Source organism: Corvus hawaiiensis, chromosome 7, assembly GCF_020740725.1.
Source record: "Corvus hawaiiensis isolate bCorHaw1 chromosome 7, bCorHaw1.pri.cur, whole genome shotgun sequence".
Classification (NCBI taxonomy): Eukaryota; Metazoa; Chordata; class Aves; order Passeriformes; family Corvidae; genus Corvus; species Corvus hawaiiensis.
In genome coordinates, this window is record NC_063219.1 from 20,566,875 (window position 1) to 20,592,264 (window position 25,390).

At 37.7% G+C, this 25,390-nt stretch overlaps 1 protein-coding gene across 22 annotated transcripts in view; it reads right to left on the bottom strand.

The window, feature by feature from the left end:
• The window catches only part of MYO3B (myosin IIIB), a 253,079-nt gene that overhangs the window by 155,097 nt on the left and 72,592 nt on the right, over positions 1-25,390 (bottom strand). For 19 of the 22 annotated variants that reach the window (XR_007204830.1, XR_007204841.1, XR_007204835.1 and 16 more), the window contains 2 exons: positions 18,522-18,587; positions 7,273-7,428 (listed from right to left, as the gene is read on the bottom strand). The exons of 1 other annotated variant lie outside the window; for it this stretch is intronic. Coding sequence is in view for 7 of the 21 variants with exons in the window: in XM_048309828.1 (XP_048165785.1) it covers positions 7,273-7,428; positions 18,522-18,587 (222 nt within the window). In the remaining 14 variants the exon portion in view is untranslated. The remainder of the gene's footprint in view (positions 1-7,272; positions 7,429-18,521; positions 18,588-25,390) is intronic. 2 more of the 22 variants (XR_007204839.1, XR_007204843.1) reach the window with 2 other exon arrangements.

Consider the following 25,390-nt stretch of genomic DNA (forward strand, 5'->3'; position numbering starts at 1 on the left):
TCTGCTTCTCCACCACAGTGAAAAGGCAGTTAATAGATCTGTTACTACATTTGAATTTCCCCATCTCACATGCTGTTATGACATTTCTTTTTTAGATTTTCTCCCACATGCTATTCTGGATAGAGCAATCTGTTATTTTAAGACTGAGCATAAGTAGATAACATCTTAATTGTTGTACATTTAATTGGGAAAAGAAAAAAACTGAACATTTTAATTTTGTTCCTTTTTGCTGATGGTCAGTACTTTTCAAGGCCTTCAGTTAAAGATTTAAAATTCTACAGTTTTCCATTTGTTCTACTCACAAGCCATGAAACATTTTTTGTTTTGTTTTGTTTTAATGGAATAAAATGGAGAGGTTACTTTTTTTGAGAAAGTCTTCCTAAAGGATGCAAGATTTTATCATCATATTTTATGCAAGGAAGGGCTGGGACAATTGACAGAATACTGGGGTACCACATGACTTTCCCTTTTAAATGTCTCCATGACAAGCTCTGTTGTATTTTTAAACATTATTTACGGAACTTGGTATAATTCCTAGCTTAAAAGGCTTTGAAAGTTTTTACATCTGTTTTTCAACTTTTTCAACACTGAACCAGCTGCCAGCTTTGCCAGCTTGAGATAAAGTCCTGACAAGAACAAAAAACCTGGGATAATATTTGATGTTTATAAACAAACACCAGAGAATATACCCACTTTTCACAGTGCATTTTGCCAGTGTAGACAGCATGAAGTCATTTAAAATTTAGCAATATTAGGAAACAGACTAAATCTCTTCTAACTTTCTCCTTAAGCAGGCTGGCAATTGGCCTGTATGTTGGAATCACTTGTACTGTGAACCAAAAAAGCAACCGACCACATGAGTAAGTTCAAGACATCAAAAAGCACATTTGGAAAGTGAGCAGCTCTCTCACATCCTCTCTTAATGGATTATCAAACACACTTAAACATTATTTAACAAAAATATAATCTCCACAAACAAAGCAAATGTTTACTGCTAAGGAGAATTTATAATATCCATAATTTGTAACATATCTTTGCCTAGAGCCTTCCCAGAGCCTTCTCCAGACTCTTGGGCAGGAAGAATGAAAATAGAGATGGCTGGAGCTCCAGGCATCATACATGTTTCTCTTCATTAAAAGGTTTACAGTGACCACAGGTACAGTAGAGCTTTATAGAACAAGATTAAGTTCTTTCCTCAGACAAACGGCTACCTCTTTTTCATAGGTGTAATATATTAAGTAAAGCTGTTAATAGCCATTTCTTAAGTGAAAGGAACAGAGAAATATTGAGGGCAAGTGATAGAACACAGATTACACAGCAAATTAGAGCGAGAATGAGGAACAGAACATAAACCTCTACTATGTTTTTGCATTATAATTCGGGGGGTGCCTAAACATTCTTGGTATTATACTGACAAGCAATCATATGAATCTTTATCTTGAAGAACCTATCCCTGAAATACAGCAAGTTTATGGTAAGCTTGACTTGTGTACCCTTTTTTACTTAGAAAATACAGTATTTATCACACTCAGACACACTGAGTCTGTCAACACTCAGTTATTACTATTGTAAAAAAAATGTTTTTATAGTTCTGCTTTTCATTCCTGACCAGTGTTTGCTTGTTCTGTTGTCCACACCTTGCTGTAACTTAGATTCCTTCTTTTTTCCTCCATTGTCCAATTTTATGCTACATGAGGTATGATTCTTTATGAATGAATGACATTTCTTGTTCTCACAATTTTACTATGTGTAAGGACACCATTTGAACAACCATCGTACAGTATTTGTGTGAATACAGAAATGGGAAAGTAAAAAAAAGAAAGAAAAATAGGAAAAAACTATGAGTGAGAGCCTGTGAAAGCATCCTCTCTGATTTTAAGGAATGCTTCCTGCCTAGAGGCAGCTATATATTGATAGAAATAAGACTGCTGTGACTCCCAAGATGATCTAGATGTGTTAAAAAGGAATTCTGTATTTGACTTTAGAAGAGATGGGGAAGAATAATTCAGCATGGCTGGAATGAAAACACGTGAAGCAACGTTCTGATGTACTTGTGGGGTATGCCCAGCCCCCGCCCTGGAGGGACGTCTGCTGAGATAAGGAGAGTGCCTAAACCTCCCACCAGAACTCCCCTGGAAAGGGAACTACTCTTTAGTTAAGATGAGAAGAAGACAAACCCAGAATCCTCTGGGAGACCCTATGCAGATCCTTTGTAGCCCATTGGCCTTTACCCTCTGACACTCATCCCCTGTATCTCTATAAAGCTAGCCCCCTGCCCCTGTGAGGGCAGAGAGAGGCTCACCCCTGGCCTCCCCTTTGCCGAACTAATAAAGCTGCCTCATGTGGAACAGCTACACGAGCCTCTCGTCTCTCTCCCTGGTCTGGCCTGGAGGCTGCCCTGCAGAGCTGAGCTGGAATCACGAGCTGACAATCACTAAAGAGCTGACAGCTTCTGCACGGGCCCTCCTAGCCAGCAGCTGAGGGAAGACACCGGGCCTCGGGAAGACAGTCTCTTTTTGGGACCATCTCTCCGGACCGGTCACAGCTTCCTTGGTCAGAGCTACTGACCCCTCACCAGCTGCCATATGTACTAACCTTTATTTTTCAAGGACTGAAGAACTTTTATAAAAATAGAACTAGTGGAATACTTAACACTGAATAAATTTCTTAGAATTAAACTTCATACAATTGTTATTATGTCAAAGCTGTTAATGAAAGTGTATTGATGCTAATTAGCCATTATGCTTTGGTATTGTTAGAAAACACACACAGTTAACTGACAGCTTATAAAAGGGATATTGATAACAAAGATAATAGCCAGAGCTCATCCTTACACAGCTGTGACATTGGACTTTCTCACCAAGTTTTTCCCCACAAGAGTATAAGACATAAGCAATGTAGGAGTGGAGTGCTAATGCTGAAATGGCAAAGCACAAGAATTTCAATCTAAAAGATGCCAACAGATGAAGAATCTTTTTCCTCATTACAAGTGTGGAAATTCTGGCTGGGTTTTCAGAAAACACCTATTTGCATAAGGATAGAAGATATCTGCATCTCACCAATTGCCGCTGTTATCCCCAGAGAACGGTGAAAATCACGACATAAAACCAGGTCAGATGATATGGCCGAAGCAAGAGCTCCGCTCCATTTAATGAAAAACTCATCTTATATACTGCGTTTCGCAATAAAGAAATTCCATGATTGGCCCTTGGCTAGTCACCCACCACAGTAAGCGGCTGAGTGGTATAACCACCCACTTCAAAATATTATTCACACAATTCCATTGTTCTCACAACAGCTTGCAGGTGTAGAAATGGTTTCCATTCTCTCAAACTGCTGTCCATCCAGTTCGCATGAGAATGAAAGCTTTCACAGAGAAGCTGTGAGAAGCTGGATTTCTCTGTTTCTCAGCTAAAGCATGAGAAAGGAAAAACTTCACAAATGCTTCAGCAGCTGGAAAATTCCTCTGCTCCTGTCTTTTAGCATCCACAACCAATGAAAATAATTTAGGGAAACTGGTAGAAAAGTTTCAAAGAGTACCTTTTTCATAAAAGAAGCAGGATGAATTGTTAATGTCATTTTAAACGTGGTCTTTTACTAGCATAAACATTTTATTTTTATTATTAATTTTTAACCTAAAGGAAATCAGAGAATATAAAATTCTCTAGTAAGTTGCTTCATGGAAAACTAACAACAATGATGTTTCAGTCAGTGGCTCCAGAGGCCAACCCAAATAATCCTGCCAAAAGGGGCCAGTTTGTTTCTTTCTACAACTCTCCTGCTTATTCCTGGTCATGTGAAGCATTCCCTCCTTCACTTCAGCTATATCACCTGAGGCACCTCTCTGCAATCACTAACAGAGTAGAAAATTATCTGTGTGTTTCTATTGGCTTAGTTTTTTTCTCTCACTGTAGAAGTCCAACCTCAGGAGGCTTCTGACAATCACTGAAGCTGAAATTAAAATGACATCAAGAGTTTGTTCCTGGGAGTTGAGGGAAAATGAGAGAAAGAAGCCAGTTCTCTCCTTTTCACTAGCAGTGCACTGCTAGATAAGCTCTCCATGTCTCTCTTTCACATGCTCTAAGTCATTACTACTGACTTTCAAGTCTGCAGGCTTGTTCTCAAGCATAGTAACCTGAAGTGATGCACCAAAATAGGCAAAACTGGCATGGCTCCATCGGAAAGAGAATCCTATTAAAAACCCCACAGGTGCTGAGTCAGTGCAGAGTCAAAAGACACAAATCCAAAGCACCACCCTGGAAGACTTTCATATGAAGACAAAACATAGATACCTCCCGATCAGTTGTCATCACCAGTGACTCCCTGGGCTACCTCAAAGAAGAAGTGCTGTTAACCCAAGCATACTGAGATTTTCTAGTTTCTGGAAATTTTCAGCCTGTGGTCTGAGAACATTTTCTCTTACTTATCTTTTAAATGATTGATCTGTAGTGTTGCTCTACTCCTAAATTTGGGTGTCTGTTTTTCTTTATTTCTGAACACCAGGAAATTAATGTACATTTAATTGTACCTGTCATGAGCGCATCAATAAACAGAAAAAGCATGCGCTATATTCAATGCTGTAATAGAAAGGTTTTGCTTAACATGGGTTTGAATTGGCCTTCTTTACTTTGATGTGGTCACTATACACTCAGATGACTTCATTACAAATGAATCATTACAGATGATCATTACAAATGAATGTCCGTAAATTTTCTACTGTTGCGGTGGCTAAGTCCACTTTACACCCCCCAAGTTGCTCTAAAAGTGGTCTCTCCTTACAACACTGTGCTAGAAGATTCTCCCTTTGTCTAGATTCTGCTGGCCACTGGTCCTCTCCCCCCTCCCATCCCTTTTCCCACTGGCCCCTGTTATATCATTCAACCTTGTCTCTGCCCCCTAGCCCTCAGACTACTGGTTTTGGATACTCTGCCCGCCTTTGGGAGTTTTCAGGATAAAACCGGCGCGGGCTTTCGGTTCTGGGTTCCTCTTGCCTCTGTTCCCTTCGGGGTGTTGCCGTTAAACACCTCGGAATTGCACGCAGAGAACCCCTCTCGCCTCTGTCTCTGGTTCATGCACGGCCTGTGGGTGTGAGCGGCTGTTCGCAACCACCTGTGAGGGTGAGGTTGTGTGCACACGTGGGTGCTGCCAGAGCGCCGCCTGAGCGTCTCCACGAGGGACCCAGTAGGAATAAACATGGCATTGATCCACCGAAGCCCTCCACAATATTCTACAGTATCATCTGGTCATATGTTCTTCTGCATGTCAAATTTTGTATTGAAAATTATGTTGTAGATGCATTACAGAGGTTTTAAAGGCTTTTAACTGGTAACAATTTTCCTAGAGGGTACAATAGCCCTATTACAGAGCCAAGTCTTTTACTATTATGAGGCGATGTCAATCCTCTGGGGAAAATTACAATTAGATGTACTTGGTGGTTGGTTCTTCTGTAATAATCTTATGTTCCTATTCCAGCATTAACTGTCTGGCCCACAGACTTAGTATTTTGCAGGGATATGCTCTTGCTATCTCATTGAACTTTGTACCAATTTGATCAAGTTCAAAATCTTTAGAATATCATTCTGAACAATATGTTGTAGATTTCAGTGGTAAACAATAACTAGATTTCTGTCCTCACTGAGCATGCTCTCAACCCTGATCACAGTGGGCTGGTGCTTCACAGAACAAGCAAGGATACCACAGTATAATGCTAAAACAATCAGAAAGATTTTTGTTTGAAAATAAAATATTTAAGCTGGGTTAGATGGTGATGGGACAGACAAGGAGTTAAACTCCCTCAGATGAGCACTGATTCATACTAGGGTGCTGGGAAGCAAAATCCTTCCTACATTCTAGTCATGTGTAAGGTGCAGAAGCTTGTCTGTTGCAGCACACCCAGTTAATACATCAAAAGGCTTGAGAAAAGAAATGCTGTCTTGGTCTTGGTTCTTCGTCATTCCACAATATGGAGCTCAATCCCAGAAGAATGTATTGGAATACCATGACAAATCCATTCCAGAGCTCCTCTTAGCACAAGGATCATTCCACTCTGTCTATATGTGCAATCAGGTCAACAGCTGGAAAAATTCTTATACCTCTTGGACCAGCCATGCAATAGTTGCAGGCAATGTGATCTGTGAGGTGCTATATGGGGAAGGAATCTTAGGAAACTAGAAAAAGCAGAAACTTCTATTGTAATGCTGGCATAACTCCCTCGCCCACAGTGAGCATTTCCAGGTATGTTTCCCCAGAAAACAAAGAAAACAACAAGAACAAACACACACACCTCACAAAAACAAACAAACAAAAACCCACCACCCACAGAAGTCAGCTTCACCTTGAAACTGTACTTAACAGCCATTCCTTTATTTTAACTTACACATTTTTGTTTGGGCCTTTAGCATTTAAGCCACAGAGTTTTATGGCATGTAAGTATATACATGTTTATGACTTATGAATCATAACATCTAATTTACTTAATCAACATTAGTAAGTAGTTATTTATAATAATGGGCCAGAGCTTATCTAACTCTAGAATTTCATATTACAGAATGATTGCTGAGTTTGGGACAGTGTGTTCATTTGCATTTAATTCTCTTTTGAAATAGTGAAATTCTGCCACCCTCTGGACAACAACTAAACTAAGACAGATTTACAATCAGCCTCAAAAGATGCCACTTCTGCTGATAAACATGCATTGCTTTTTAAGCACATTTATAATTAATTACTGGGCTGAATGAAAAAAATAGAAGTTGTTATTAAACTACAGACAAAACAACTACTTTCAGTACTTATCAGCCTTCTTACTAATAGGATTTAATCAAACAGCAAACTTCAAAATTTTCTGTTCTTAACTTTTTCTAGTAGACACTTGAATGCTCACAGTTGTATTTTTAAAGATCTGTTACCAAAGCATGATATAATTTTTCATGCCAACGTGTATTTCCACAAATCAGAACATTCTGGAATTATCAACATCTTTCCAACCAAGCCAAATGAGAACAAGTATAGAACAGAGTTTCGTGGGAGAAAAAAAGGCAAAGAAGGTTGCATTACAGCAGATCAAAATAGCTTTCAAAATTATTAAAAGGAAAACACGTCTCTTACATGCACATGGCAAGCAGCACTTATTGCTAAAAATACTGCCAAACAACACATTGATATGATCATTCAAAACAGTAAAAGCCTCATGCGAAATTTCAATTTGTGCTTCCAGTGTAAGTGTGGGGAAGGAGGGCTGTAGCATATATGTTGCTACTGTAGCTGGTACAGTACCTTGTTTTGGCTACGGAGCCTAGCTGCTGTTGTTCTTGGATGAGCTCAGCCAGCTGTTTTTGCAGAGACATATCTTTACCATGTACTTGTTTAATAAACGGATGTTCCAAAAGATGGGTGACTGAAGGACGCTTTTCAAAATCTTTGATTAGACACCTGTGACAGACAAGTAGGGGTCTCAGACAATGATCTTATTTCGTTACAGCATGAACTGAGTCAGCTTACTGTGTGGCTGTTACTCTGGTTTTTTTTCCACTTATTTGAGTTCCTCATTATGTAACAAGACTCTTCCACACTGCAATAAATCTGGCATAAAATACTTAGCTAAGTGAATGCACTCCACAAGTATACAAGTATAAAGGCTACAAATTTGAGCTTCTTTAATCTCTCTTTTAACTGTAACTAGATAAAAGGAAAAAATGACATTGTATCCTGTAAGAGCTGTACAGTTAATATACATAAAAATTAAGATGAATAGACAATACTTCATTCACTTTAGTTTTCTACCTACTCTCTGATGAGAGTTTGACTATGAACTACAGGACATAGCCTATTAAAACCACGACTGAAACCTGTGGTACAACACTAATCAGAATGACTTCATATAGAGCTTTGTTTTTAAAATGAATGTTACGGGTAGATATTCTATATCGCCATGATGACTGTCAGCATAGGAATTATAAAAAAATCTGCCAACCTGTATAATTCAGTCTAGAAGAGAAAGGAATGAGTCAGAATTAAATGCTAGCCAGGGTACCAAAGTTCTTTCTGTGATAGAAACAGGTGAACTAGTAATGAGTAAAGAAATACGTCCTATTAAATCAGCGTAAAATAAAGTACCATGCTAATTTATATAATCAAGATTTAAATTTGGAGAAGCCATCACTCAAGTTGAATTATTTTCTGCATAATAAAGCTGAAATAATACCGTTCAAACAGAAGAATGGTCCAACAGGATAACACTGCTTTCAAGTATCCTCTAATTAATAATATTAAAACATTCTGTTCATCTTGCTCAAATAATAATGATATTGAAATTATTTGAGAATGTGAAAAAGAAGTGCTGCAATTCAGTATATACCTCCCTTCTAGTATTTATAATTTTAGCAAATTATAGCTCAAGATGAATTTATTTGATGAGATGCATTCATATTACATACTTCACAATTTCATTTCATATTTGCTGAATAATTACCTAAAGTACTTCCCTTGTAGGGCCAAATATCACAAATAAAGACTATCATTTTAGCCAAAAGTTCAATGAAACTTTAATTATATTGTATATTCTAGTAATAAAAGTAACAATGTACAAAATTTAAACTACATTACGAAAAATCATACACATTAATTGATTTCAAATACTACCAAACACATTAGCAAGTTATTAAAGTTTAGCCTCACCTCAAAGACTTTACTGAAGACTAAAGTCTGGTCTTAAAATGATCCTGAAATATCTTTGAACATAACTTTAATAGTTTAGGTTCCCAAAAACCATTTTGCAAACCTCTTCTGTACATCTAGTCCAGAAAAGAAAGTCTGTAAAATGTGTTACCAGTTTTGGAACTATTCTGGTGGATTTTGCTACAGGCTAGAACTGTAGTCTCCTGATAGAAACACTAAAGCAACATAACCTGCTTTATCTCCATCCCTCTGAGTGCAAGGCTATAAATACCAGTCCTTCCCCTCCATGAAAAGATCCATCATTAGCCTTGAACAGGTTCTGACAACCCCCCCTACCCCTTTTCTTTTTTGTAATCTGCAAATTTTAAAAGCCAATACACCCACACAGACAATATGGTCCATGCCAATCCTTTTTAAATTCATGTTTCCTGAGAAAAAGGAAAAAAGCATTTGAAAAGAAAGACAACATTAATCAGGAAGACAGAGGAAAACAGAACAAAACAACAAATGCTACGCGTTACACAAATTCACAGATTGATGGCAAGTATCTGAAGTGGAGATTTCAGTCTGAAAAGCCCATGCACTCACGATTTTTACCATTCTATCAATAATTCCAAATTTACAGTATTTGTTTTATTGTTAATATATAAATGTTCTTATTAAATTTGACTTCATCTGAAGTTTTTCAGTACTATAACTGAATCCAAGTGAATCTATGTCATAGGGTCATGAATAGTTTGTGTTGGAAGGGACCTTTCAAGGTCATCTAGTCCAAACCCCCTGCAATGCACAGGGACATCAACTATATCATGTTGCTCAGACCCCTGTTCAACTTGACCTTGAGTGTTTCCAGGGATGGGGCATCAACCAACCTGTGTCAGTGTTTCACCTCAACGTAAAAAATGTCCTCCTGACATCTAGTCTGAATCTACTCTATTTTAGTTTAAAAACATTATCTCTTGTCCTATCACAAAAGGCACTTGCTTTTCAGATAATAACACTAGAGTTTAAATGGATTCTCTTCAAAAAATTACACAGTTCCAGAGAGGATATCTTGTGTTTATCAAAGTGGGAAGAACATACAAACCTTTGACCTGGTAGCATGCAGTTATTAATATGAATTCTCTGAGCTCTGAACAATGCACCCACAGAGACACTCAACAGACAGGATACAGAAGTTGCATGAGAGTTTTTCTGTATAGATAGCCCCTAGGCGAAACATCCAAATGTCCAGGATACTGCACTCATAGTGGAAGCCCAACAAGAAGAGACATTTTGGAGAAAAAATTTCTTAGCTTCTCTATTGCACACCTGAAATTGGAGTTTTTTAGGTCTGGCAGATGTTTTAATGAGCACAGGTAAGTTCTGTGAAGGAGGTGATCTTGGAGATCTTTAGGATTATCTTTGCTTCTGTTGCATAATCCTGCCAATCCCCCACTGACTATTTACTTTGTGTGCATGCTTCACCTTTGCAACAATTGATGTTTTTCTACTGTCTCATATAAATGCAGCCTTCATTCTCTGGTAGTAGGATATTGCTGCAGTCTGTGTTCATGTAGGATATTGCTTGAAACACAACCAAAACTTTGCTAAATCTCAGGATGACTAAGTTAATGAGACAAGGCACATCAACATGATTCTGTGATCAAACTCTGTTCCAAGCTGAGACAGAGCACACCTCCTATTGTGCCAAATTTGTGCCTGCATCAGAAGAACAGAGTCCTTTCAGACGGTTAATGAGATGACACAACAAAGCAGAGAGCAAGTAACTAACAGCTGTGCAAGGGTGAGGGAGAGCTGCTTAAATTCATGTCTGTAACTTTCTATGTCAGTACTTCAGGGAAGAGACTGACTGGAATGAACATTTCCACTGGAGTTGGTTTAATTCATCAAGTCAAATGGCAAGTTCCTGGCACTTTAAAAACACAGCATCAGACAGACCAGGCAGGCCACAGGGAACTCAAGTGTGTATGGCACACACTTCTTTAAATAGCAGAAGTTTTGACACAGTCACTTCTAGAAACTACTCCTTACAAGGCTTCAAATGCAGTAAACAGCTTGCAGCTTAGTCACTGTAAGTATTGTGGGCTCACTGTGTACTCAAATATTCTGTGCCAATTTGATGTCTCACCAGGCTTGCTGTGATGGAATGTCATGGTAAACTGTCATGTGACACTGAAAACACAGCCCTTATGTTTCTCAGTGCGTATTCCTTTGTCTTTATTCCTCTCTATGTAGGAAAGACCTATTAATACTCTGCTTCTACACACTGTCAGTTCAACTGTGTTGCTTTTAGTGCAGCATGAATGCCTGCTGCTGCTGCTGTTCTTGATCAACATCATCTGTAAAATAACAATTCTTGGGCCACCATCTAAGTGCTAATGAAAAATGATGCATCAGACTGCCAGTGTCACTGCAGGTGTTCAATAAGGTATCATCGTCATCCTCCTGGAAGCAGTATTGACACTCTAATGCTCTTCAAAAAAATAAAATTAATATAGAATATCAGCTCTTGAAATGCTAAATCCTGCACAAAGGTGAGAACTATCACAAAGTTTTCTACTGACCTGCACTCTGATGGAACTAGAATGTGTGGAAAAGTTAATTATATGGGTGTCTGAGTTCATCGTTGCCAGTAAATTCAGTGAGGAGATGTATCTAACATATAGGCCAGAAAAAAAGAAATCAAGAAGTAATTAACAAAAATTCAGTAATATTAACATTTGAAGGAGTACAGTAACAAAACACCTTTCACAATTTCACTCATCACAAAATACTCTGAAATCAGCATGTGCACTGTACAAGTGAAAAACAACATTTAAAAGCCCTATTAAGGAAGGATTTGCTTCTGAGGAAAAGAGAAAACTAAAATATCTTCAGCTTCTCATCTGAGCATTCATTTAAGACCAGTTTGGAATAGTTAGCTCAGGCACTGTCAAACATCAACCATGCTGCAATTATTCATAAAACCAGTAAATGTGCTGCACCCGCAAATTCAGCCAATTTGTTTGGCTTGTGGAAATTTAAAAAAAAAAAAAGAAAAAAGAAAAAGGTAGTGCATTAGTTTGAACTGAGAAAATTGACTAGCAAATCTACTACAAGATGGGTTCCAAATAAGGTATGATGAAAGTATCACATTTGGTCTGCTATTTTTTGGATCTAAAATAACAGAAAGGCTAAGTAAGTAGAGATAAAAAAAAATGTATGTTTGCCTTGACAAAAGTCAATCCATTATCTAATTTGAAATTCTAGTATCTTCCATCATGCTTTCTTAGCTGAAAATTAATTCTCAGAATTCATTAGCGTCACTACATTAAACATAGGTTGCAGCCATTTGCTGCAATCTCACAGCCAGGCTCCTAAGCACCATTTCCATTCTGCCACAATAACAAGCAAAGATGAAGCATTTATTAGCAGAGGATAAGAGCAGCCTCCCATCCACATAGGCCCATCTGAGACAGCCTCTAAAAATTCACTGGCTGCTTGCACTCGGATGATAACATTGTTGGAATTGCTGGGTCTCGACAATGTAAACAGCCATTTCAAAAACAGCGAATCAGATGGCTGAAATGGAGAGATATTTATCAGCATTCATCAGCTAATATTTACTAATGAATAAACGGAAAGAAACATTTCATAAGAACTGCAGTGGTGGTCTAAGTCTCCTGTGTGTTCAGAAATAGAAAAATAATTACAACGTCACTCACTATTGCAGCCAAACCTAAGTAGAGCAGCAGCAGTTCTTTCTTTCAAAAATTCTCTTTCATCAGATCTATTATGATCTATTTGACCCCAAGTACTTTCTTTAAAAAGAAAGAAACCAAGCAGCTGTAACTCTCATAGCTTAGTTACATTATGATTTATCACCAGTATTTTTTTTTCAATTATTACATTTTATAAATGCCACATTTTCTGATGATTTCTAATCTGCTAGAAGTGTATTGCTAGAACTCATTTTGTCTCATAACCCAAATATCCAACCAGACATCAAGCAACTATTTAACATCTATGTGCACAGAAGATCCATAGGTTAATATTCGGAAGGAATTATGACTGTCCATCAGACTCTGTATTAGAGCTAGGGAATTCACACAACAGCCTCTGGGTGACAGTGATATAAAGTCCCTGTGCTGTTCAACTGTTATCTGTTAGCTAAAGTCCTCATTGCCACTCCTCTGGTCCCTATCTCCCTGCCACTCCCTGGCTCATCAGGGTGCTTTCCCCATCACCTGCTCCTCTCACAGCTCTAGACCATTCTCCCCTGCCTGCCACATATTTCACTCCTTGCACAAGTACCTGCTGTCTAGCAGTGAGAAATCTTTCCAGGACTCTGTTATTAGGATAAAAGAGCTTTCCAGGGTCTTGAATCAGACTTCAGGCCATCCTGAGGTGCTAAGATCCTCTCCTCCCAATCCCAGAAAATACAGTTACCAGATTACCCCCAAAGATAGAGATGGCTCCACTGAGGTTCTAGAGTGGAAATTTCCCAGAGGAAGAAGAGTAAGGTCATATCTACTTGAAAGGAGGGAGCATTCACTCCTAAGCAGGGAGAATGAGGTCTCTAGGTTCTGAGACTTTTTTTCACTCCACATACTTGCCTGATTACTTACATCACAAGGTTGCTTCATGATGCAAGATTAATGAAATCAAGACCATGACCTCAACTAGGTTGACTCCCCCTGCTTAGAGAAATGGAAGGACAGACACTGACAAGCAAGATCATCTAGGCCAGGTACATTAGGTCAGAAACTTTCCAGTCAAAGAAGGAAAAATAACAATCTCTGAGATTTTTTTAGCTGATTAAAATGCTCAGTAACTGAGTGTTCCTTCTACCTCTATACCACATGTAGCTGTGGCAGGCACTGGTCAGTTACATGCAGCAGAGAGGTGGAGAAGACATTTCATGAATTACGTTTGCAGTAAGATGCAGGAATGTGCCTGCTTCTCTGACATTTCCCTGCTTTCCACTTCCAGGCTTGCCCAACCCCCACTGCTGCAGGTCACTAATTTGCAAAAGTGAACTAAAAAACTGTGACAGCTTTGCCAACACCATTTCTGTTTTCAGTCCTAATTCAGCAGGACTCACAGGATAGAAATAACCTTCTCTTCAGGACTATAAATAGCTGTCCCTTTGCAAAAAGTAAATGCTGGGGACTAGGGATAGGTTAAATAGGTCTCCTGTCTTGCACAGCATCCCATGCTAAATAGTAAGGATTTTACTGTTCATTCTGCTACAATCAGATATCAGGATGAAAGACTGAATTTATGACAAAGAATTCAATCATCACATGCATGGTATAAATTCTGATGGTCAGAACACATTTATAACATTATTGATCTGCCTTTTGGTAGCAAATGCTGTAAATTACTAATCTTCCCCAAGAATGAGACAAATACTCAAACAATGAAATGTCACCATCACCTCTTTTCTTAATAAATCTTATTCCAGTTTAATGTTTAACATCAAGCCCCATATAGTATAATTCAGACCACACATCTGAAACATAACAAAGATTCTATCGCACTGAAATTGTAAAATTAGGTGTGGTAAATACCTTTACCTCTTCTAAATCTTCAAAAATTACAACAGGTTTCCCAGCCTTATTTGAGCTGAGTAAGCATTACAATATATTTTGGCTCATATACATGGTTTAGAGAACAAACAACAAAAACTCTATGGAGTGGCACCTCTTGTAGCTCTTTAGCATGGGTCCGACAGTTGCTCATGTTGAAATCTTTGAAATTTTACCAGTGACAACAGAAATACAACCAGAACAACTCTAGGGAGCATCTCAAAACCACAAAATACATTTATTTATTGTATGATTAAATTGATGAATAGCCTTTCATCAGCAATTGGTCTGCTCTGTTTCTTTGGTCTGTCCTTGAAGGCCCAGAAAAACAAAAACCCTTCAGAACCTTGTACAACTGAAGCTTTTTATTAGACACAGTATGTTTTGCATGTGTACCAGATATTCTCCCTTACGTACCTATCCCACTTTGACACTATAGCATGCAGCTGATTTGAGGCAGGCTTTTTACTACAACGGCTCATTAGAAAGTAGAAGATAACTGTATTCTTTCTGTATGTCCATTCCTCTGTATAAATATATATGTTCCATGAAATGTTCAAAAGTGGTGGAGATCTTTTGTCAGGTACTAAAATTCAGTATTTCAAGAGCTTGCATCAATGAACGAAATGCAAAAATATACAGATTTGGTGGTAACCTTACACATCGCAATCTGTATCTTTCTGGCATTTGCAAACCTCTGCCTTCCCAGACACTGAAATTAATAAGTTACCTCAAATGCATATCATGCTCTCAGTGAAAGAAACACTAAAATGTTCTTCATGTAATATGAACAGAATGTCACTAAACAATTGCTTAGATTGTGAAAAAACTTTATCTGCATTCAGAGAAGTTAAATATAAATGGACCACTTAAAACCCATATAATCTAGATGATCTATTAACTGAATAACTCTGAATGTAGACTAATCAATATGAAATTCAGCTTGCTAAGCCATGTTTAAATTGAGTACAAAAAAGGGAGTTTATCAGGACAAAAAAACTTATATTTGTACTGTATTTGCAATGTCATTGCTAAAAGTTACATTCTGATGATAAATGTAACCATAAATCCTTAAGTTCACATTTTGACTTTATTACTTCCTGAATTTCTTAATTCTTTAATTCCCTCCAGCTCAAGAATGACTAATTAATTCAAAGACCCATAATAGCTAATCATTGGTTAAATAAATTTAGAAGAAGAATGTCTGTCTCTGGAGATACCACTTCTAGTTTTAATTAAAATTACCATTTTGTGATGTAATGTAAATAAAAGTTATTGCATTCTTCTGCTACAAGAACATATTAACTCTTTTATTTATCTCTAGAGATCAGTCAAGCTTTGAAGTGCCAAGAAAATTATTTGCCACTGCTGTGGTAGTTTACATGATCTTACAGAAATGGTAAAAATGCTATTGATATGTAGATAAAATAAAGATAAATAATTATTTATCAGATTACAATGGGAGAGACAAATTTTTATGCACAATCACAGTAGTACAGAAAAATACACATACATAAAACTTTATTGACCTTTTAGAAGTATGTATGTGCTGCCTGTATCTTAGTAGATACCAAATACAAAATTGGGCTGGTATCAAGAGATGAGAGCTGAAATTGTGTCTTCTCTTTATTTTTTTAAAACAAAATATCTAACTCAGATTCACTATCTTCATTGTAAAAATCCTTATGAGAACACTACATTACAGTCTTCATCTCAAGTCAAGGTCAACAGAGCTGGGAATAGAAACATATATTCACCAATCTAAAAACTATCTTGGCACTCTCCATTCAGATTTTGTAAATATTGCATCTTACTAAAATGCTGCTGCAAAATCATCATCTCTTGGGGCAGTAGTATCATAATTAAAAATAGAGACTTCATTTCTGAAAAATATATGATCACAATTTTAACAGCTTAAAGAGTTACCAACAATGAAACTTCCAGCTCAGGCATGTTGTAAATCACTGTAATATGTTAGAGACCACTTATAAAAAAATGCCTCTTGAGACGATGGCATTTCAAGGAACGGCAAAGTGGGGTGAAAAAAAGCTACAGTGACAAGGTTTGGCAATCTTGGCATAAACAAAATTATCGCATAAACCAAACTGAAATCAAAAGCTTAGCCAAAGCTACATGCTCAGCTTTGGTCAGTACACAGGTCTGGCCCTCAACTTGAATAGATAAGCTTGTTATGCAAATGATGTTAGCATCAAGAAGGAGGTAGATAATGAAATTATTCAAAAGTTAATCACTCATCACAAGGGTGACAGAAACATCAGGCAAGGTCCTAACATATGGATAAAAGGCAGTATGGAATTTATACAATCACTACTTTTAATTTATCATAACTAGGCTGTCACAAGGCGGGCATAAACAAATGCATAACTAATGCATATAAATGAGCCAATTATCAGTAATGGCTAAAAGCTTTGCAGTTGTATGATCCAATGTTTCATGATCTAAATTTTTCTAGAAAATCAACTAATGTAAATCTAAGCCCCCATAAAAACATTTTGTAACCTCTGTATCGTAACAACTTTACAAACACATGCCCAAGAATACAACAATGTCAGAGAGAATTCAATTTCAGTATTCTCTTAAAGGCAGCTATAACATAGGGTATTTATTACAATTGTTGCACTTCTCCATGTTAAGAGAACCGTGTATGAGCATATTTCCTTAGTTCATTGTGCATATCACTGTAAAAATGAAAAGCAAGAATTGAGAACCTGCAAAAGTTGATGGTGAGGAAGTAATTAAGCAAAAGTAAGTAATAATCCATGTGATTAAAAAGATACAATTTGAAGATATAGAAAACTCAAAGGACAAGATTAAAAACAAATTTAGCCATAAAGTATTAACATCTGACTTGTTTTATGAACAGTGCACACTGAACTAAAGGACTGAACAAATGCTAAGAAATGTTTAACTGAGTTTTTGTGTTGTTCTCAAGCTCAGTGGGGACTTCTAAAAGGGAAGATACCAAGAAAGAAAAACTTATATAACAATGCTGAAGGTTAATGCACAAAGTTCCTGAGACAGGAATGTAATCTTATTTACCAGGTGCAGTAACTTTCTAAAGCACAAGTGGAATATAATCCACCAGTGGTAGTCCCCCAGAATACAGCCTTTAAATACAACACAATCAATGGTTTCTTATAATAGAAAGAAATTCATCTATCACTTGGTGACCTCTGTACTTAAACACTGAATCTGCCATAGATCCCAATGTACACTGCTGTGTAAACAAGGACAGGCATTATGGAGAACCAGAACTTGGAGCAATCTGCTCTAGAGGAATGTACTTCTACTACCTGCACGGAAGAGATTCTGAGTTACATTGCAGCAATAATAGCAATGGCCTTCCTCTGTAGGTCAAACATTACACTGTATCTCACCTTCCTGTCTGGTTAAAGATCAGCATAGTAAATAACGATATTTGTCACAGATTACTGGTAAAATTTGCACCAGTGTTTTTATTTTTAACTTCTGAAATGGAAAGGCACTACTATGCAACAAGCTGAAAAAAAGTATCAGGTAGGATATTGTACTCTACAAGTAATTGGATACACCAAGGAATAGAACAGATTCAAAAGGCAGATGTGCATATTTACAAACCTATCTTGAAAAGTCTGTACTGACAAGTGGTGTTATAATAGTATTCCCCACGTTACACCATTTGGGCTGTAATAGGTTCCAATGAAATACTGAAGAATACTAAGAATCACTCATAAAAGTTGCAGTAAGACTTTTGAATATAATGCTAACAACTACTAAACTGTGATTTCCTAGTTTCACTGTAAAAAGAAAAAAGGAAAGAAAAAGCTTATTTTAGTTTGGTGACAGCTGCATTCATTATGCTCTTTGTACTACTGGTGCTCAATTACATAGTGGATACACAACCTACTGAACCTTAGTAAAGTTCTTTCTTATCTTTCAAATTCTTATTTTAAATTGACCAGCAGTCATTTTCACTAATCCTTTTTTCTGCTCAATACAAAATTTCACTGGAAAACCATCAAGGAAATCAGGTATATTTTATAAACTTGTTCCAGGTCCACAAAAATCAAAAGACACTCAAATGAAGAAAATTACGTAAGAAGATCAAATTGCACTGTAAAGCTTCCAAAAAGTTAGGCATGGTCTACAGTCTGTGAAAAGAAAACTGTAGTGAAAAACCTGCAAAAGCAAAAACTCCATAAGAAAATTCTGTTTTCAGATTGGCACACATAGGTCTTGCTGAATAAGCTGTTTTTAAAAGAAAATAAAACTCACTGTGAAATGAAATGGTTGAATCCTCTGCACCATTTTTCAGGATGTAGCAAAGTAGGTGGAGGGTTTCTGAAAAACAAGTATTTGAGATTTCAAATGTTAATGTTATCTCACAGATAGTCATCAAAGATGTTACTGGTTCCACCAAGGAGAAAATGATAATAGAGAAAATAATAGTCAAATTGTCTATGTGTCACCTTCGGATGCCTGTTGTTTTTTTCTTGCTGTTGCTTATTCACTGACAGCTCTCTTTTCATGTCCTTCTCCTTTTATGTCAATACCTGTGAAGTTGGTAGTCAGTATAGCTCACAGTGTACTTCCCAACACTTCCCTTTCAATTCAGCCTGACTGAAAATGCAATACTAATCTAGCCATGAAACTACTTTAACCCTTTGCCCAAGATCACTTATTCTGATCAAAACTTTAGAAGTTTGAATAAGAACAACCTGTAGCATTTTCAGTCTGGGTTTCAATCTGTATTCAGTTTGGATGACACTGTAAGCTCTAAAACTGTTAAAAATATATGTTATTTTTAAACTGACATCTAGCAGACAGTATTTTTACATTACATAGTAAGATGGCCTTTGTAAAAATAATTTTTTCAACTCTGATAAGTTTCATATTTGACATATAATTACTTTCCTTCCTGATTTTTACTGTTACAGTTTAGTTACATAAACATACAAAGCAAGACCTATAGGTCACATTAAAGGAACCAAATTTTAAGAGGCTCAAATTTAAGTGGACCAACTTACAGCAGGAATTGTTTGTAAAATCATATATTAGATTATACTGCGTTATCCTCCAGAGGTTTCTTTTGAAGCTTAAAATTTGCGAAGTACTGAAGCCTAATTTAACTTTTTAAGATTAAACTTGTGGTTTATGAAACCTTAATGATTTATCTTTTGCTGTATTTGAGGGTCATGTATTACTGAACTGGCAGGGAAAAACAATCACAGTAAGGCTTATTCTACAACAGAAACACACAGTAATATTCTGGACTGTATCATCACAAATCGTGTCATTTATACTGTGGCCACATTCCACAGAATAACACTCCTAGGAAGCATCTCACAAAACAAAAAGGAAAACAGCATAAGCAACATAAGTTAGTGCTGATTTGCTCAATAGGCATGAGTTTTTCATACATATTCATTGAAAAATGCATTCTATTTAACAATTACTCTAAAAAATACAAGCAAGTGGGTTTGAAAAAAAATTGCAATGTGGCTTTGTAATAGATGGGCCACTTTTGCTCATTTTCAAAACAAATGCAGCCATCAAATTACACTGCAGGATGACAAGTTTGCTGAGATTACTATCTTACTACCTTTCTCTTTTGCTTCAGAAGACTAAGGGAATACAATTTTCTTCACGAAGTGAAGAAATCCAGAATGTTTGAGATGTGCATTATTTAGCAAATTTATCATTAGGAAAAAAAATATATGATTGGTTATTTTCAATGACAATAACATTTCATGGTTGTCTCTCCTTTACCAGGCTCATACATTCATGCACATCACAGAATCTGATTTTTTACAAGCATTAAAAAAAAAGACGACTATTTCCAGGAATACTTGTAGAAAAAAAAAAAAAAATCCTATATCAAAGAAAGATAAACTTCAAAAATATCTTTGTCTATAATAAAAATGGTTATCAGTCCAGACATCCCACATATGTGACCTCTGAAAACAGCTTTGAGAAACAGCCAGCTGGGGTTAGTGTATGTTTCAGTCTTTATACTGCAGGAATGGTACTCTATCTGACATTTTGGATTCTGATGAACAACTAGCTTCTATTGTACTGTGAAGTACAGTGTATTTCCTTTTATAATTATACTAGTACTGTCTACTGAATATTTACTGTGAAGTTTTGAATTTCATAGCAAAGTAATTTGGTTTTTCAAAAGCTCAATTACTATTAATGAAATATGCAGTTTTGTCTTTTCTGTTTACAATATTTCAAAAGGCTTTCCAGATGGTAACAATGTTGCTGACAAAAAGCATATGGTTTGGAGGCTTTGTTAACAATCTCACAAGGAACTTTCTGAAAAAAGACACAGAGATACTTTCCATTAGTTGCAGATGTTATGATGGAAACAGGTGGTATTTCATCATGGAAGAACAGATCAGTAGAGTAGATGTCATTCAGGAAATACAGTTTGTCATTTGCAGGTTAATGATTAATGAAGAAAGCCATCTTTTTAACCATACAGAACATGTTTTGTCAAAGGAATTACTAAGCTACTAAGGTCTCACTGACAGCTACTCTCTTTGGCTGACCCAAATCAACACAACCAAGGAAGTACTAACTGCACAGATGTTATCTTGAGCCTGATACTTTTGTATTTGTTGATAGAAGATACTATGTTGTTCTTAGTGCTTTTGTAGCAAAACCATTCAACTCTGTACTTACGTGACTATAAACTGATGTTTCTGGTATCCCATCTGTAAAATTGAGCTGATAAACAAAATCAGAACCTTAATTCATTAGCATCTGTAAACTACCTTTGTTCCCCTTGATGAAAAACATTACCTTAACTACAAAGTAAAAAATCAGCCCATCCTTTTCTGACATCATGTGAATAAATGATTTCCAGAAAGAGGCAAAAGAGCATCAGTTTCCTACCTTCACTTTGCCTAAGACACTAGAAACTGTTTCATGGTGATAGCAGAAGACACGACTGCTTCCACGGCACCTTAGAGGTGGATTTCTGCAGTAAAGGCTCTAAGTTCTAGGGTAATAGGAAAAGGAAGATACGCAAAGGTAACTCTAAATTGTTTTCGTAAGCACACCTAGTCTTTTGCAGTTTGAAATTAATAGTCCATTAAGATACCTGTAAGTCATATCCCGATTCATATCTCATTAAAGAGAAAAGGTAAAACAACTCACATGCATCATCAGATGCTAAACCACAGAGAAACAACACTTGCCTGACCACTTCAGCTCAAGGATGAAACTAGGACCATTTTGGATTCCAGATAATGTTAATTCCATTAAGGAGTTCTGTTGCTTTTGTGTACTTGCACCAGCCAACATCATTGCATTTCGCCAACACCTGGCTATTTCTACAGCACTCAAAACACACTCATAGAAAAACTAAAAAGCTACCTCTCATTAACTTGCTGACATAACTTATTCTACTTTTTTCACATAAAATTAGAACACTCCGCATGCTATCTTTCAATCATCTTTGCCACATGTATAAGAAGCTGAGGCACAATATAGTCTCATTTTCTATTATATGTGATGGAAATTTTGAGAAGTAGATAGGAACATTATTGGAAAAAACAGCTATAATTGGGTTTGTCTTTTGAAAATGTCCTCTTTTGATGCAGGATGAGTAATCAACCATTTATTTCCCAACTTTGCCTTTTTTCCTTTAGTTCATTCTATAATTCATAATTAGTCACAGAACTACATGCTCTATTTCCTTAGGCAGATGCATTGCCCTTGTGAGTAGTTTTTCCATCCTTGCATTCAGTGCTTTCCACGGTCATACTAATGCTGTTTTTCACTGGGAGTTTTGCTTCAGCAGAGAATGCAGGGTCGAGACTGTACAAGACACCCACACAGGGGGACAATGTTCTTTCTAAGGACAAGAAGACATTAGCAAGCTTATCAAGCAAGAACTGCTGCTGAATTCTGACTGATACACACACAGCTGTATGCTGGAAATATTTTAATCTGTAGAGCTTTATGTGTTCCCATCATTCAAGCTGCCTCCAAAGTCACAGCTGGTGAGACAAAATTGGTCATTTTACCACAGTAAGGCCAATGATGCAGTCCAGTGAGCACCACTCACCCTCTACATTAAACTGAGAACCTAATTACAGATCATGGATAATAGACATTTGTTGGTAATAAGAAAACAAATATTTTCATTTATGACAAAATTTTAAAAACTGAAAACACATCTACTATTTTTTAAACTACTTCAGTAAACATAGCCATACATTTTATCAACAGAAATCACGACGGTGCTTCCAATGACCAAACTGCAGCTGATCAACCTACCACATTGTTTCTAGTGAGAAATTAGCAGATGAACAACCAACACCTGTCACCATGTACAGGCTCTGACAATCACAGCCCCATACAAGCATGTTGAGAACTATTCTTCTAGCAGACTGAAGAGACTATAACTCTGTTGACAGTTTCCTAGGTTTATACACAGCTAGATTTTACATGAAAATACACTTTTCATGCATATTTCAAGTGAAACAGCCAAAGAAAAAAGACAAATTCAACCATGCATAATAGTATTTCCTTACAAAGGGTTACAGGAAAAGAATTATTTTTACTAAAATACATTAATAATTGACAATAATTAATACCTCATAAATTCTCATACAAGTTTAAAGTCCTGCTGCTCCAGTGCAGGACTCTCCACCTCTCCAGTAATCCCCCCAAAATAACCAGGTAATTCTCAAAAGGGCTCAGAAGATTCCCTGATACACTTGGTTTGTGGCCCATTCAAATCAGTAAGAGGTGTTCACTGATCTGAAAGAAAAATTCAGACCCTAAACACTCTCCTATTCATCTGTCTCCTACTAAAGTCCACTGAAGTTCAACTGACTTCCAGTAATATATTTCACCAAAGTCCACTCATCAGGAAGCAGTGTACTGTTATCAGCTCTGTGAAGTTAAAATAAAAACTGTAGAAACCTGCAGAAGTGGAGAATCAGTACAAAATCCTCTGTGTATATGGAGGCAGGCCTTTGAAGATGCTTTTTAGGTCAGGAAAGATATCACCAATCTGAATGCTGTTACATGGAACCTCCATGGTTGGGAACCACCGCTGTAATTTGCTCAAGAGACCAGGAGATCAGAAAGAATACAGGATTTACAACAAAACTGGAAGCAATATCAGAAGCATGGGATTGGGGCAAAAACAGCTCCAGGCCTAATGCAATTGTCTGCCTATTGAGTTGATCTATGGGACTCCAAAGGCAATTGAACATCCTCAAAATGCCAAGAATTGTGCAAGTCTTGACAGTATCAGGCACCAATCTCCCTTAAGTCTTCTTAACCAGATCTGTAAGCATGGCATTCCGATATCCAGACAACAAGGCGTAAACAATATCTTATGACTGTACATACCAAATCACAGCATATGAGACAACTGGAAAAGGTAGCAGCTACTTACAGGATCCTTAGTTTCTTAGGACTCAGCACAATTACATAAAACTTTCGTGGGCAAGAGAACAGACTAATGCTAAATCATAGTACTCTAACTATATATAATCACAGAATATACTGAGTTGGAAGGAACCCATCAGGATCATTGAGTCCAGCTCCTGGCCCTACACAGGACATCCCCAAGAATCACACCATGTGCCTGAAAGTATTGTCCAGCTTCTTGAACTCTGTCAGGTTTGCTGCTGTGACCACTTCCCTGGGGAGCCTGTTCCACTGTTCAATCACCCTCTGGGTGAAAAACCTTTTTCTGATATCCAACCTAAACCTCTCCTGACTCAGCTTCATGTCATTTCCTCTGGTCCTGTCACTGGCCATGAGAGTAAAGAGATTGCCCCTCCGAAACCCCTCGCACCAATGTTGAAGGCTGCAGTGAGGCCTCCCTTCAGTCTCCTCTTCAGGCTGAACAGACCAAGTGACACCTCAGCCACTCCTCATATGGCTTCCCCTCCAGACCTTTCACCACTCCTCTGGACACTCTCCAATACTTTAATATCTTTTTCATATTGTGGTGCCCAAAACTGCACGTAATATTCAAGGTGAGGCTGCACCAGTGCAGAGCAGAGTGAGACAATCATCTTCTTTGCCCAGCTGGTGATGCTGTGCCTGATGCTCCCCAGGATGTGGTTGGCCCTCCTGGCTGCCAAGGCACTGATGACTCATATTCAACTTAACCAGGACCCCCAGGTTCCTCTCCTCAGTGCTGCTCTCCAGCCTCTCAGTCCCCAGTCTACACACATAACCAGGGTTGCTCCATACCAGGTGCACAGTCTGGAACTTGGCCCTGCTAAACTTCACACAGTTGGTGATTGCCCATCTCTCTGATTTGTCAAGGTCTCTCTGCAGAGCTTCCCTGCCCTCAACAGTCATCAGCTCCTCTGAATTTGGTGTTGCTGGCAAACTTACTTAGTATCCCTTCAAGTTGTGCACCCGGTCATTAATGAAGATGCTGAACAGAACAGGGCCAAGGATGAAGACTTGCAGGACCCCACTAGTGATCAGATGCCAGCCTGATGTTACTCCATTCACTATAACCCTTTGTGCCTGACCTGTGAGCCAGGTATTCACCCACCGCATAACCAGGTTATTCAGCTGTGTGCTGGACATATTGTCCAGAAGGATATCGGGAGAAACAGCATCAAAAGCTTTGCTGAAGTCCAAAATTATTATATCTACTGGCTTTCCTAGATCATCTAGGTGGGTTACCCTGCCATAGAAGGAAATCAGGTTTGACAAGCAGGACTTTCCCCTCAGGAAGCTGTGCTGGTTGTGATTGATGTCTGCATCATCCTCCAGGTACTTTTCAATACCTCCCAGAATAATCTGTTCCATGATTTTACCGGGCACTGAAGTGAGACTGACAGTCCTGTAGTTTCCAGGGTCCTCCTTCTTGCCCTCCTTGAAAATCAGGACAGTCAGATGGGACCTCTCTGGATTCTCAAGACTGTTCAAAAATCATTGAGAGAGGTTTTGCAATGACATCAGCTAGCTCCTTGAGGATTCTTGGACGAATCCCATCAGGCCCCATAGATTTGTAGAGATCCAGCTGGAGCATCAGATCCCACATAATTTCAGGGTTGACTGGGAGTTAGTTGATCATTCTCACAGTCATGGCTCTCCAGCTCAGGACACTGAGACTCCCTTGGTCTGTCATCCATGTTGAAGACAGAAGC